The sequence below is a fragment of the Galeopterus variegatus genome, unplaced genomic scaffold (genome assembly GCF_000696425.1).
Source record: "Galeopterus variegatus unplaced genomic scaffold, G_variegatus-3.0.2 Scaffold9308, whole genome shotgun sequence".
Lineage (NCBI taxonomy): Eukaryota > Metazoa > Chordata > Mammalia > Dermoptera > Cynocephalidae > Galeopterus > Galeopterus variegatus.
The window spans coordinates 14,435-29,502 of NW_007735419.1; the positions used below are offsets into that span (position 1 = coordinate 14,435).

General features: G+C 50.0%; 2 protein-coding genes across 7 annotated transcripts in view; one reads left to right on the forward strand and one right to left on the reverse strand.

Moving 5' to 3' along the window:
• Window positions 1-2,673: 2,673 nt before the first annotated feature.
• On the forward strand, window positions 2,674-5,657 carry CDK4 (cyclin-dependent kinase 4). The gene is made up of 8 exons (XM_008593524.1): window positions 2,674-2,942; window positions 3,388-3,624; window positions 3,765-3,900; window positions 4,017-4,184; window positions 4,324-4,433; window positions 4,686-4,736; window positions 4,876-5,011; window positions 5,250-5,657. The coding sequence occupies exons 2-8, from the start codon at window positions 3,407-3,409 to the stop codon at window positions 5,340-5,342; spliced, it is 912 nt and encodes a 303-aa protein (XP_008591746.1). The 5' UTR covers window positions 2,674-2,942; window positions 3,388-3,406; the 3' UTR covers window positions 5,343-5,657.
• A 198-nt stretch (window positions 5,658-5,855) lies between these two features.
• The window catches only part of TSPAN31 (tetraspanin 31), a 10,502-nt gene continuing 1,289 nt past the window's right edge, over window positions 5,856-15,068 (reverse strand). The window contains exons 1-6 of one of the 6 annotated variants that reach the window (XM_008593528.1): window positions 8,556-8,891; window positions 7,860-8,027; window positions 7,368-7,448; window positions 6,897-7,028; window positions 6,474-6,587; window positions 5,856-6,375 (exon numbers count right to left, since the gene is read on the reverse strand). In XM_008593528.1, the coding sequence (XP_008591750.1) occupies window positions 6,301-6,375; window positions 6,474-6,587; window positions 6,897-7,028; window positions 7,368-7,448; window positions 7,860-8,027; window positions 8,556-8,618 (633 nt within the window). In that variant the 5' untranslated portion in view covers window positions 8,619-8,891 and the 3' untranslated portion in view covers window positions 5,856-6,300. Of the gene's footprint in view, window positions 6,376-6,473; window positions 6,588-6,863; window positions 7,029-7,367; window positions 7,449-7,509; window positions 7,591-7,859; window positions 8,028-8,555; window positions 8,892-15,068 lie in introns of those variants that run through there. The other 5 variants (XM_008593525.1, XM_008593529.1, XM_008593526.1 and 2 more) reach the window with 5 other exon arrangements.

Below are 15,068 nucleotides of genomic sequence, written 5' to 3' on the forward strand. Positions count from 1 at the left end.
CGGGGAGGGGGTGAGGAGAAGGGGCCGCGGCTGCGCATCCCCGCCCTGCCCCGCAAGAGCAGGTGTCCCCAGGGGCGGGGGCGAGTGTGCGATCCCGGGGAGGGTGGAGGGAGGGGCGTGGCTAAGGAAGAGGAGTATGCACGAGGGTAGGAGAATAGGTGTGTGGATGAGGGTGGGAGTAAACGGGGGAGGAGGGAAGGTGAGTGGTCTAAGGACGCAGGTGTACCAGGGAGGGAGAGGTTTGTGCAAAATGGGCGTGTGCAAAGAAAGAGTTGTTCAAGGGCCCGAGGTGTGAGGGAGATGAGTGGGCAAGGGATGGACTCAAGCAATAAACACTTTTGCACAACAGACTAAAATGTGCTCGATGTGGGACTGTGAAAGAGAGGCGAGTGTGTAAGGAATGGAATCAGATTGTACAAGAAACAGAAGCGCATGATTGTAATGTATGAGGGAGATGAGTGAGCAAGGGAGACAGGAGTGCTAAAGGGATGGGAGTGTCTTTCCCGGTACTCTCCTGCCCTTACCTGCACTACACTGAAGTGAACACCACAAACACATGTTTAGCTCTTTTACGGGAGCCTTGACCCTGAGAACCAGTTCTAACCTCCCCATCTCATTTTTTTCTGCCTTACCCTTACATCCTCCCTCTCTTCCCCTTTGCAAAGCTGAGGGAAAAGGAATTCCAGGAGAGCCCATTGGGTCAGACACGCTGAGAAAAAATTAATTAGTAAAAGAGTAATTAACAGGAAAAGGGAGGAGATGGAGCCTGGGACAGACTGCCAAGTTAAGGCTCCTCAATAGAAAGTGATAGAAGAGAGACAGCAACAGTCTCATAAAGCATTCAAATGTTTTGGATGAACAAATAAATGAATCAGGAAAAGGGGCTGGGACCCAAGTAGACATAAATTATGGCTTCTGTTCTAAAGACAGTAAGCTGTGGTGGGCTTATGTGGAAGGCAAGTTTTATATAGAGACTGCTGGCATTGAAAAGGAGTTTGACAAACTCACAGACACTTATCTTGGCCTTCCAGAGGGCTTACAATCCAACAAGCCCTAGCAAGGAAGCCAATGAAACATTCACCTCTCGAGCCCCTTAGCCAGTTCAGACTTGGAGATTTTTCTTACTGGTGTCTCAGCTGCTCTTGCCAGTAAGGGCCCAGAGCTACAAGTATCAGGATGGAAAAAGGAAGAATTTGTACTGACATGTCTTCCATTTTGCCCTGGATCATGGTTTATAGTGACCTTCAAGTCTGAACTCTTATATTCTCAGCCAGATGGCTAAGGGGAATAGAAGTTAGGATGGAAGGAATGGCAAATAAGGTAATAAAATGATTTCGGATTTTAGACAGTTTTTCACAAATGAGTTACTGATCCCTTCCCTCTCTTACTCCCATACCCTGAAAGGGCTGGGAGATAAAGAATTTGGAGCCAAAAAGACAAGAGAAGCCAGAGAAATTACCTGTCTGTGGGCAGTGTTCTGGGCAGGGATAAAGGATAAGAGCTAAAAAAAAAAAATTGCTGTATTGGGAGGAAAGAGGGAAGTGCAATGACCCCAGATGAGGAGTTATAAGATTTACAAAAGGGCACAAGTCATTCTCATGCAACACAGTGGTCAGGGGTGGTGGCAGTGGTGGTAAGTTCTTTGCACATGCTCACTCCTATTATCTATCTGTCCACATATGACAGGAATACTATCACATACACACACACACACACACACACATCACAGAATCATTGAATCTTAGTGCTGAAAAGAACCTTAAAGATCAAGTATTCCTGTCATCAATAACTTCTCAAGGGCCGGCCTGTGGCTCACTCGGGAGAGTGTGGTGCTGATAACACCGAGGCCACGGGTTCGGATCCCATATAGGGATGGCCGGTTCGCTCACTGGCTGAGCGTGGTACTGACAACACCAAGCCAAGGGTTAAGATCCCCTTACCGGTCATCTTTTAAAAAATATAAATAAATAAAAAATAACTTCTCTGCCAGATGGCATCTGGTCCCAGGGACGTTTGGCAGTTGGGAAGAGGGGAGGGCATTACTCCGGTTCCTCCTGTTGGATTACTGTATTAACTTGCCTTCTGTCTGTCCTTTAAATCCTAGTCTTGCACTCCGATGTCATTGTCTACTCCTTTTATAAAACCACACTTTTGGCTGCATCTTTATGGGAAGTAGATAGCTTTATCACTACTTTAAAGGTCTAGTGACTGAGACACCAAAACAAAACAAAAACCCCACTGGACAAAAAACACCGGAAACAAGCAGTAATATTTTGTTGAATGAATGAGTGAAACAAAGACACAAATGAGAACATGTTTTCCGATGTTGGTGGAGTGAAAAGGTGACAGCACCATTTCTCGGATGCTGACACCCCTGCCCCCAATACAGAGTCTGAGAGACACGCAGTGAGACTGGAGAAGCATTCAGGCTCCGCTTTCAGCTGGGAGCTGGGATCTGGGTGGCCCAGGTTGCCATGGCATCGCCTTGGGCTCCACCCTCTCTCGCCCCCCTTGCAGCCAGGATTAAGGGAGCTGATCACGTGCCCCTCCGCGTAACCACACCTCTGCTCCTCAGAGCAATGTCAATCGGTCACGTGTGATAGCAACAGATCACGTGGCTGCCGTTGCTCCTCTGCCCTCCTCCCCTCATCGCTACCCTCCCAGTCAAAGCCGCTCCCGGCCGCCCCTCTGCGCATGGGTGGCGGTCACGTGCCCCGAACGTCCGGCGTTAGCCCCGCCCCCCCAGTTTCCGCGCGCCTCTTTGGCAGCTGGTCACATGGTGAGGGTGGGGGTGAGGGGGCCTCTCTAGCCTGCGGCCTGTGTCTATGGTCGGACCCGTAGCGTCCAGCTGCACGGGACCGAGGCTGGGTGTATGGCGCCGCCCGAACCGGCTCCGGGGCCCCGATAACAGCCCGCCCCCGCAGCTCCCGGTCTGGTGTGAGGTAAGTGCAGCCCCTTCCCAGGAATGGGGTCCAGTCCCCGCCCCCCACGGCTTCCCACGTGTGCGTTTCGCGGATTAGTTCTGGAAGGGTCGCTCAAGGGCGGGAAGTGGGGCCTTTGTGGTGGGGGGGGAGGTGGAATTTTAGAGACTGGGGTGTAGGATCTTATGTGCAAGGCGTGTGTCATGTGTGATCTCCTTTGTGCAAGGCGCGATGGAGCCAAAGGAAAAGGCATTTTTTTATTCTAGGGCTTCACGTGGCTGGAGAAGTTGGTATTAGAGTCATTGTGTTAGCTGAGGGGCCGGCCCCATGGAAGGTTGGGGAGAGAAAGGGATGCTGGTGGTGGTGTCTTTGTGCTGCCTTTTGTGGGAGTGACTTTGTTGCTGCAGGCTCATACCATCGTAACTCTGGAAAGGAATTCTGGTGGTAGGAGTCTCTGTGATTGTAGGGTTTCCCCTGATCTGAGAATGGCTACCTCTCGATATGAGCCAGTGGCTGAAATTGGCGTCGGTGCCTATGGGACGGTATACAAGGCCCGTGATCCCCACAGTGGCCACTTTGTGGCCCTCAAGAGTGTGCGAGTCCCCAATGGAGGAGGAGCTGGAGGGGGCCTTCCCATCAGCACAGTTCGTGAAGTGGCCTTGCTGAGGCGGCTGGAGGCTTTTGAGCATCCCAATGTTGTCAGGTGAGAAAGTAGAAGGTTGGGAGTGGAAAGTAATGGGGAAAAGACAATCTGTAGGTGGGGTGTGGGGACCCTGAGAAAATAGGGGAGGCCATGTTGGGCCAAAGAGCATTGACTAGTGAGTGACCATTTATTCTGTCCAGGCTGATGGATGTCTGTGCCACGTCCCGAACTGACCGGGAGATTAAGGTGACCCTGGTATTTGAGCATGTGGACCAAGACCTAAGGACATATCTGGACAAGGCACCCCCACCAGGATTGCCAGTGGAGACCATCAAGGTGAGTGAGGTGGGTAGACATTGAGAGGTGGATTGGGACCTTTGTAGTAGAACCTTTTGGGATTTCCGTATGGTACCTAGCTTCCAGTATGTCTGTACTTCTCCCTTCCAAACCAGGATCTGATGCGCCAGTTTCTAAGAGGCCTAGATTTCCTTCATGCCAACTGCATCGTTCATCGGGACCTGAAGCCAGAGAACATTCTGGTGACAAGTGGTGGGACAGTCAAGCTGGCTGACTTTGGCCTGGCCAGAATCTACAGCTACCAGATGGCACTCACACCCGTGGTCAGTGTGGTAGCTAAAATGGGTTCTGGTTGAGGGTAGGAGAATGAGTGTGTATATCAACTGAGTGGTCATGTGCTTCTTCAGTCCAGCAGTTGTGCTTCATGGTAACCCATAGGGCCCGCACTCTTATTCCCTTTAGGTTGTTACACTCTGGTACCGAGCTCCTGAAGTTCTTCTGCAGTCTACATATGCAACACCTGTGGACATGTGGAGCGTTGGCTGTATCTTTGCAGAGATGTTTCGTCGAAAGTATGGGACACAAGTACCCTGAACCACCTTGAATTCCCCAAGTCTCTTATTCATAAACCACATCCATACCTGCCCATTCTTTTACTTGATTACTACTGACTCCCTTGCCCATAATAGCCAGAAGCTCTGAAATGTCCTGGATGTAGGAACTTCATTTATTCTTCATACGCTTTATTTTGAGCCACTAAGTTACAGTCATTCCACTATGGTATCTTTGAAAATGACTCCTTCCTGTGTCCCTTCTCACTTTAGGCCTCTCTTCTGTGGAAACTCTGAAGCAGACCAGTTGGGCAAAATCTTTGAGTAAGTGACCAGCAAAGGGGAAAAGAATTATCCATTCTGGGTTTTCTTTCTGCTGAACCCTTGATGGCAACTAGCTCTGTCCTTGGGGATGGGAGCTGGAGAAGGACCCTCCTGACCAGAGTTTTTCTGTCCCCCATAGCCTGATTGGGCTGCCTCAAGAGGATGAGTGGCCCCGAGATGTCTCTCTACCCCGAGGGGCCTTTCTCCCCCGAGGGCCCCGCCCAGTGCAGTCGGTGGTGCCCGAGATGGAGGAGTCTGGAGCACAGCTGCTGCTGGTACTAGGCATGGGCATGGGGTGAGATTGGGGTGGAAAATGAGGCAGTACATAAGGGCCCAGACCACTGTGGTTTAATGAGACTTGATTGGTGGACGTGCTGCAGTTTTTATTGGTGCTGTGAATGACCATCCACAGAGAGGGATATTGAAAATAGAGAGCCCGTCCCAGGTATTGTTGGGAGTGGGCAGAATTGGTTTTTTCCCCCATAGTTTTCTGACCTTAGCCTCTCTCCTTAGGAAATGCTGACTTTTAACCCACACAAGAGAATCTCTGCCTTCCGAGCCCTGCAGCACTCTTATCTACATAAGGAAGAAAGTAACCCGGAATGAGCAACGGGTGGCTGCCACAGAAGGAAGAGAAGCAGCTGTTTCCCTTCTGGACGCTTGAGTGGAGAGAAGCCCACTGAGAAGGCGATCTCTGCCTTTATTTTTGAGGGTGTGGAGCTTCCTCCAACTTTTTACAGAGAATATTTTGCTGCCTTAATGATATTCCCTTCCCACCCCCCTCCTTTTGAGGGTTATCCTTCTCCTGCCCCCTATTTCTCTACACTAAGGGGTATGTCCCCTCTTATCCCTTTCCTTACCTTGATATTGGGGTCTTTTTTTATACAGGAAAAAAAAAAAAAAAGAAACAAGACAAAGAGATATAGTCTTTTTTTTAATGTTTCTTCCTCAGGCTGGCTTTGCCATTGGGAAATTTGGAAAAACCACTTGGAAGAAGGAACTTCCATGCAGAACCTCCTTAAGGTTCTTTAACTCTCTCCTTAAGTTACTGTGTTTAGGCAGTCAGTGGAGCCCCTTGACTGGCAAAGATTAGAAAGGAACTTAAGTTGCTTCTTTGAATGTGGAGTTAAAATGGCTTTTATTTTTATATTCACTTAATTTTTTCAAGTGGGGTCCAAGAAAGAGTTCTTGGTGGTTTTCTCCTTGGCTCTGTTCCTGATTTACCCTTGGAGCCAAGCCAGGGTATGGTGAGGTGGTCCAGCATGTGGAAAAGGGAAGAGGGGAATCAGCAAGGAATGACTCCAACTCCTATCCCTTGTACTCCCAGGGGCTTCTCATATCCACTTGGGAGAGGAAAGAAGTTTTTCTTTCTATTCCCTATAGTCTTGCTCCCACCAAAATACGTCGAGGCATAAATCCTAGCTATTCAATGTTTTAGGGGATGTGGCAAAGGGCCTCTCCTTTTTTTCAAACAAAAAAGGGCTATAGACCCTAGGTTTTCCCTAAGAGAGGAAGAAAAGGCTTGGAGCAGAGAGCTGGACAGAAGTCAGAAGGATCCAAAGTCTCATAGAAAGGCACTGGGGTTGGCTCGAGGATCCTTCTGATTTCTAAATCTCATTGCTAGCCAAACACCAAGGATCTGTAGGAACAAAGGGAGAGAAATAAGCATCAATCAATTCTGAATCTCTGGGGTTTAGACTTGTAGAGAAATAGTATGTGAGGGAACTGGAGAATTACCTCTGTAAAGCTAAAGAAGAGTCCAACACCCCCCAGGATTTTCAGGGCTTCATCTGAATGTTTAAGAAACTTCTCTCCACACATCTGACATGTGGGGCTCCGGCTCTTGCAGATCTGAGGATAAAACATTTTGTGTGTGTCTGTGGAGAATTCAAACTTGCTAAGCTGCCCTATCTCAATACCTAAGGTGAATGTCCTTAGGAACTACTTACTAGTATCTTATCAGTATCCAACAGACTGAAGTCCCACTTGGCTGAATTAGCCATCCTCTGCATCCATTCCTCCCTACCCCCACCAATACACATAACCATACAAGAGAGCTGCTAGCGAGAGAGGCAATGACATTTAAACAATCGGCAATTTGGGCATTGTCTTTACCCAGTTTCCTACCTCTCCCCTGCTGGCCCCCTCCTCCCCACTCACTGCAGTGCAGAAAGCGTAATCTTGTTGATACAAGGTTGTGAGGTTGAACAAGCCACAACAATTAAAACTTCTTTCCAGTTCATCCCGGGTCTTGTTGCTCATGACCCACCAAGAAGCATTGATGACGTCTGTCTGGAGGATACAGGCAGAGGGAAATTAATCTTACATCGTCATCTCAGTTCAAGTGACCCAACTTCCCTATTCTAGCAAAGGGAGTCAAAATCACTCGGAAGCATGATGATACGTCACAATTATAGACACAATGATAAATACCCACTTTCTCAGGTTCTCTCTCTAGATCATCCTCATGGAAAGTTAACCAGACATCTCAAAGGAAGCAATTGGCTCAAGAGTGTGGAAGTAGTGTACCTAAGGATGATCTTTGGGTAGTTAGGACCAGACTGAGAAGAGAGAGTTAGAGATTGGGGGAGGAGCGGGGGGAAGAAAGCAATTGAAAGGGCATCCCCTTACCTGTGTGCTTTGGTTAATAGCCAGACATGAGCAAGAGATTCCAAACTGGAAGATGAAGACCAAACCAAGGATGATCATATACTGAGAGGAAGAGTTACAGGAAAACGGGGGGAAGAAAGCAATTGAAAGGGCATCCCCTTACCTGTGTGCTTTGGTTAATAGCCAGACATGAGCAAGAGATTCCGAACTGGAAGATGAAGACCAAACCAAGGATGATCATATACTGAGAGGAAGAGTTACAGGAAAAAGTCCTACATTTCCTTATGTTCCATCTATAATAATCATCTGGTCTCATCTATTCATAGAACTTACACAACCATGTCAAGTTGAAAACAACAAAATCATCTGCTCTTGTTTTGTAGAATATAGTATGAGGCAGGGCAAGGAGATATATACCCAAGATCCTTGAGGTCTCTTACCCTTCTAACTTCTTCCTAGACCACTTAGCCCTCCCAAGAGTCCAGGTGCCCCCATCACTTCAGATCAGGATACAAAGAATAGCAGGACTTGGTGGTGGTTGATAGCACCCACCAGTCCAGCTACTGCAATGAGGAGAAGGAAGACTCCCACAGCGATGACGCCTCCGATGATGTGGATGCTGGACACCAGACCCAGGCCCTTACCCCAGGCAGCCACTCCAATGAGCAACAAGCCCACCAGCTACAGGAAACAGATCAGGATACATCTCAAAAGAATTCAAGTACGCAGCACGGCCAAAGGCCATTACGAGGGAGCTTGGGCAAAAAAAAGGAGAATGGAGTTCTGTGTAAATGAGGAGATGGGTATGGTGTTAGCGGAACCAGCAGCGTCCTTGGGCGCTCCTCCCAAAAGAGTTCAGAATGGTTGGGATGGGGGTAGGTGGTGGCAGGGATGGTAGTCTCTGAATATAAAAACAGAACCCTTAGCTTAGTCCATCGCTTCTTTCTATTTTGGGGAAACATTCACAGGAGGGATGGGACTTTATGCCCACAGCCTTCAGTTCATCCCTCCCACTCCCTTCTCCCCAGCTCTGATCACCGGAAGTCTCTCGTCTTCCACGGAAGTCCCCAGGAATTCCCTCTTCGCCGGAAGTTCCTGGGAATCTTCCCGGAACCCCCAGTACACCCCTCTCCCCACCGGAAGTCCCCTAGAGATTCTCCCCACTCGCCTTTCCGCCCTGAAGCCTTACCCCCACTTCCAAAACCTCACCATGTAGACCACGTTGAGAGCGCACAGCGCATTCTTGGAGCAGGCAAAGCCTCCGCAAACCATCTCCCCAGCTCTGGGGACCGAAGTGGTCCCAAGGTCTTGGGGGGAGGTTATTTGGGACCGTCTTCTAGGACCCCCGACAGCTTCTGTCTCTTTAAATCAAGGCCAGCCAAACCCAAATCTCTGCGCCTGCACCGTCCCACCCCTCCCTCTGGATTGGCAAACTCGTGGCTAATCCAGGACGTAGATGGCCTGAATGCCAATCAATCTGCATTACGTCACTGACCCGCCTCCCAGCTCCTCCTTTAGGTTCATCATTGGATGAAACTTAGAACTGTGGGCAGGGTTTCTAGAGCTTCTCATGGAGACCAGAGCCTAAACTTCGAAAGCCCGGATTGAAAGCGGAGCTTGCTGTGGTCAGAGTTGGGAGAGGGCTAATCTGAGGGAGGAGGCTGTGGAGAAACTCAAGTGAAAAGAGAGAAAGAAGGAGACGGGTTTCGGGTGCTGGGAGGAAAGGGCTCCACCCCTCGAAGGAGTGCCCTTCCCCTCCCCTTTCTCCTTGTCCTGCAGTGACCTCATGATGACGCCATTGTTTTGTTGTTATTGCGTCATACTCGGGAACACTGAAAGGAGCCAAATATTGAGCTATTTAGCCCTGCCACAGTGGTCCTGAGGTTGGGCACAGAAACATCCAGCAAATCCTAACACTTTTGTAAATGTGTCTACTAGGATACATGCCCTGTTCCATATCCCCTCCTAACCGGGTGTGAATATGCCAGAAAATTCAGTGTGGAGAACAGCAGCTTCAGGCCAGCACATTTCTTGTTTGTGACAAAGCCACAGGTGCACACACAGCTGTGGTCGGCACCTTCAGTGCACATTCCTGATCCAAGGCTTGAAAACAATGACAAAGGGAGAAGTCTGCTATATGAATAAACATGAGGGGAAGGAGGAGTCTCCACATTTTCACTCTGGGGGTAGGCATAGTGGTTTATCAATAACTATTAATTATTGAATAAGTGCTTTGACACACCGTCATTTTCATGGAAGTGGGGAAATCCCTCTCTTCCCCAGGAGAAAGAAGCAGCCTTAATAGGAACAAAGAAAACCCTCTGTCAACTCTCAAAATGATTTGTTTGTGTGTACTTAGATCCTATGGCTGCCTTACCAGTATAGTCTTACTACAAGAATCGGACTGCATGAGTTCCAGCTTTTCCACTTACTGGCTGTGTAACTTTTGGCCAGGTACTTAAACTCTTGGTAACTGTTTCTTCATCTGTAAAATGGGGATTAGTAACAATACACCTACCTCTTGGGTTGTTGTGAGGATTAAATTAGTTAATCTTTGTAGAATGCTTAGAACAGTACCTGGCACATAGTAAACACCCAATGTTAGTTGTTACTGTTCAGGCCATTTTACAGATTCCAGTGGGTAATCTCAACCGTAATTCCCTTATTTCCAACTATGCAAATATTCGCATAGTTATAATCTCCTATCCTTCATAAATTAATAGCAAGAAGATATGCAGGAGAAGAGACATTTGGCAGGACCGGAGAGGTTTGAGTCTTGAAACAAAGTAATTAGGTCAAACTACGCCCCACCTCCCCTCCACCCCCTTCTCACTTCAACCCCCTTCCCATCCCCAAACCCCATCTTCATTCTCTCCTTCCACTCCTCATCCACCACCTTCTTTCGGGTCTTAAATCAAGGGCAGGACAGTGGTATTAGGGAGAATGGGAACTGGCTGGCAAGCATCTTAATTGTGTGGTGTAGCAAAAAGGGTATCAAAATGATAATCAGAAGACCTAGATCCATGTCTTTGTTTCACCTCTTACTGTCCTCTCTGAGCCTCAGTTTCCTTTTCTTTTCTTTTTATTTATTTATTTTTTTTCTTTCTCAGTTTCCTTTTCTGCAGAATAGGGATAAATAATTCTACACCTCGGGCCTGTCATAAAGACAATATATATGAAAGTGTGTGGTAAACTATTAAATGTTATAGACATGTTAATTATTATGAAAGTAATTGAACATAGAACATGGCAGTTTTATCTGGTTATAGGTTACTTTCCTCCTCTATAACTCATTCTCCCCATAACTACCTAGGCCTTCTTTTTTCTTTTTTGGCTGCTGGCCTGTACAGGGATCTGAACCCTTGACCTTGGTGTTATAGCACCATGCTCTAACCAACTGAGCTAACAGGCTAGCGCTATTTGGATCTTTTAAAGGGTGGTCACAGTGGGCAGCTGACTGAGAAAGGGTTACATTGCAACATGTAAGTATACAGGGCTCTTGCAATGTGTAGAGAGGGTGGTAAGTACACTTGACACTAGAATGCAGGGCTTTGAGGCTGACTGACCTGTGTGGATTCCTGTAAGAGTTTGAAACAACACAAATCTGCAAGTCACCAAAAGTTTGGGATAACACTTGGGATCTGGCTTGCCACAGTCTCCCAGAACCAACACCCATCTTAATTAGCCAACTCCCACAGGAGGCCCTGGGACGCTTGTTAATAAGGTCTCTCTATCCACCTGGCTGAGGAATCATAGTAGGGGCTGGCTGGCAGGGCTGATGGGCCAACGCTAGAGGGGGTGGGAGGTGCAAGAGGTAGTGCTGTCCCAGGCTGTGGGTTTGAAACTCACCAGTCAGGAAGTGAGACCGACAGACGGAAGGGCGGGCAGGGGCGGGGAGTTCTGGGGCACAGCAGAAGGGGCCTTCTGGAGTTTGGGGGCTGCGGGGCCATGGGCTTCAGGGCCAGAGGTTGCTGTTAGCCTGGCCAGACAAGTCTGGGCAACATGCATGCCCAGAGGCAGTTGACTGTAGCCGCAGTGAGAGCAGAAGTCAGACGACATGAGGTGGCCAAGCAGGCTCTAAGCCGCCTCAGAAAGCTGGCAGAAAGAGTGGGTGACCCCGAACTTCGGGACAGCATCCAGGCCTCACTGAACAGCATACAAGGTAAGAGAAGGGTCAGCTCCAAACTTGAGTGTATCAGGGACCGGCAAGGGCATAGAAGGACTAGCTGTGTTATATATTACTTCCCAATCAAGCTACTTCCTAGTCCCCAAGATGGAGCTGGGGCTCTGGGGAAGAATATATTAGGAGAGGATAGAAAAAAAACATAGGAGGTGTCAATCTTTCTCTTTCCTCAACTCTGATCCTTCTCCCAAGAGATCAAAATACAGGTCACTGGTGAACTGACCTTCTTGGCAATGGAGAAGTGGATGAGCATGGGGAAGACAGGCTGTGATAAACCCATGGTAGACTTAGTCCCTGCTTAGGGAGTCCAGAGCAGGAAGCAGTCTGGGGCAGGAGGTTCTGGGACTGGATAATGTGTTCATTCCCAGGACCCACTACGGATCAGTGACCCCTTGTTCTCCAGCTGTAGAGAGAAACACACCCACCCACATTTAAATACACCATGCAGAGAATCTTAGGCTCGGAAGTAGAGTCTCTTGGAATCCGGGGCACATACTAACACACTTTGCTCTGCACAGCCATACTGCAAAGAAGTCCCCAGCACTCTGCTTGGTCCCCTCTCCTCCCCATGCTCCTGTTCCTGCCTTCCCCCCACACACCTTCCGCTCTACCTCCCTAGTGCCATTAGAGCAAGTGATGACAACATAGGGAGGAAGTGCTGCCATGGCAACACCATCGCCACATCCTCCTGCCCACCCCAGCCTTCAATCCTGTGGTGGGGCCCTGGCAGGAACAGCTTGTCTCCATCCACAGGCCCCACCATTAAGGAACTGGTGGAACTGGAGGTAATTTCCAGCTTGCTCTCATCCATTCACCTCTGAGGTAGCAAAGAGCTAATAAAAGCAGACTTTTCTGCTCATGAAAGGTGCTGGTAGAAGCACATCTTCCATCATATCCTGATATCTTCCAGCCACTTCAGTCCTCTTCATTCCTAGCTGCTTACTTACGGGGGTCAAGAGACCATTCTTTCCATCAAGGACAGCTCCTGCCAGATCTCTCTGATAGTAGAGGCCACCAGCACATAACTCGGGGAAGGAAAAATTTGGTTTGGGTTCCTAGTAGGACAGACAGTCTGATTCCCTTCCCGTGCCTCCCCTTTCCCATTGCCCTTTGAAGCTACTGCCCTTCTCACCTCCTGTCTCCCACCCTTTGCCAGGAACTACACCTGACACCTTCCCTGACAGCCTTAGTGGTTGAAAAGGCAGGCCTAGGGCGAGTGACCCATGGAAGAGAGAGGTTTTAGGGCAGGTGGAAGAGCTCTGCTTAGCTCTGAAGGAGGGAGTGAGGATGGGTAGAGGCTGGAATCCCTGAGAAGACTCCACTCTTAATAAGCGATTTGTTCTACTCCTTCCCTAAGAGTTAGGATTCTGTTCCCATTGGACATAAAGGAAAACTGAGGCCATCAAAGGAAGGAAGATTAAGCCTGAGCCAACAATTTTCCTTTACCTTCTCCTTCAAAAAAAATGACTACTTTAGGGTCTTCTGTTCTAATAAGCGATTTGTTCTACTCCTTCCCTAAGAGTTAGGATTCTGTTCCCATTGGACATAAAGGAAAACTGAGGCCATCAAAGGAAGGAAGAGTAAGCCAGAGCCAACAATTTTCCTTTACCTTCTCCTTCAAAAAAAATGACTACTTTAGGGTCTTCTGTTCTGGGGATGGTGTTATCCTGGTTCTGCAGGGAGTGGGGAAGAAGCTGCTGAGCACTGGGACAGGACCTCAGAGGGACTGGGCACAGGCCTCTGGGAGAACAAAGGGATCCCGCATTCTGGTTCACCCCCCTCTTCACCCCCTACCAGGCCGAGCATGCCGCTAGCTCCTGCCTCCAAGAGCCGCCCACGGCGGCAGCACTTATTATAGTCTCTGCTGCGTCAAGAGGGTGGGCCGCAAATCAGAGGACTGCTGAGACCCCCCCCAGTCCTGGGACAGGCTTTCCAAGGCTGCAGGGAAACCATCTCCCTCCCATCCCACCAGCACAGGGTCTCAGCCTTCTGAGGTTGGCCTACCTTCACACTTCTCAATGTGGCTAGAGGACAGAGCCCTGAACCATGGCTCCTGGAGGGGTGGGAGACACAGCAGATGGTTTCCATTCACTCTGCCTACCTTCTCTTTAACCTTCTGTAAGAGCCCCACCCTGCAAACCTCAGGAGACTGAATGGGAACCCAAAAAAGGCCGGCTCCAGCTGCCTCAACTGAGGGAGTCCTTATATTCGGGGAGCAGAATCCCCCACACGTGGGTAATCAGGTGTGAGAGTGGTGCCTCCACTAACCTAACATCCCCTGGCAGGTCCCCCACCCACCATATACACCGATCCCTCCCCTCTCTGGTTATCCCGCTGTTTCTGAGGTACTCTTAGAACTACAGTTGCTATGGAGACTGGATGCATTTTGGTGTGGGGGGGTTGTCAATCTGTAGAGGTATTCCTTCTCCCTCTGCCTCCAGCTGGAACCTTTGACTCACCGGACGGCCAAGGCTCCTCAAGCTCTCAGATCTGTCCTCTCCCAAGACACACCCCTCTTTCCTACTTTGCTAAGTTCCATGTTTGTCCCCATCCCTGGGGAACACTTTCCAAGTTCACTTTGGGACAGCCGGGCTGAAGTCGTGGCCCTGTCAAATTATTACGCGTGGGGGTGTGGGTGGGAGAGGGAGCTGGGTCATGAGGAAGGGGAAGCATTCAGGTACCTGGGGGAGGGGAGGAGGCCTGGGAAAGGGATTTCAAGGCATCCCTACTTTCCCACTTCAGCTTCCCCAGAATTGACCGTGACCCCGAGTTTGCTCTGTTCGCTGTGGCCTGTCAACCCTCAATAGATCGATTTTAACCCTTTTCCTAAATGTCGCACCCCACAGTCGCGCTCCCTAATCTTGCTGTGCTAGAGGAGGGGGCTAGGTTGTTGCAGGATGTGAGTCCAAGTCCCAATAAATCCAGCCCAGGATTTGGGAGGGAAATCCAGTCCTGGATTTTGCACCGCCCTCGCAGACAGCGGTGCTGGTGGAGAAGGTGGGGGGGAGGTAGGGTGGGGGGGCTGGGGGCCGCCTCCTCCTCAATGTGAGGGGAGCGCCCGGACACAGCGCGCATCCGGACCCAGCCGAGCCCGGCGAGGCCCCCGGACTCTTCGCCCGGATCTCACGCCCCTCCCCTCCCAGACCCCAGACCCTTGGGTTCCCACCCCGCTCCCTTTCCCTCCTTTCTCCCCTGCCGCCTCCTGTATCTCCATCTCCAGCATCCTCCCCGCGCCCCTGCGAATCCCCCCGCACGGTCAGTCCCACTAGCTTCCCACCCTGCTCAAGACCCCCTCTCCGACCGCATCCGCGGCCCCCGTTCCTTGAGTCGCCACTCCCCGCCCCTGCCTCCCCCGCACCGGTTTTTCTTCACCCCAGCCTCCAGTCCCCTTTTTTGCCCCCTTTTCTTCCCTCTCCCCCATTTGCCCCTACTACTGTCCTCCCCACCCTCCCCCGCCCATCTCAGCTTCCCCACCCAGGCTGGGGTGCACGGTCCAGCGCGCCTCCCTGGAGCAGCACCAAGGTCCCAGGGCTCCAAGG

What these genes read in the sequence shown, in the direction of transcription:
- CDK4 (XM_008593524.1), top strand. Translation starts at nt 3,407, where the DNA reads ATGGCTACCTCTCGATATGAGCCAGTGGCTGAAATTGGCGTCGGTGCC. An exon ending in CAGTTGGGCAAAATCTTTGA is followed by an intron (nt 4,737 to 4,875) that starts GTAAGTGACCAG and finishes TGTCCCCCATAG; the next exon opens with CCTGATTGGGCTGCCTCAAG. An exon ending in CTGGAGCACAGCTGCTGCTG is followed by an intron (nt 5,012 to 5,249) that starts GTACTAGGCATG and finishes CTCTCTCCTTAG; the next exon opens with GAAATGCTGACTTTTAACCC.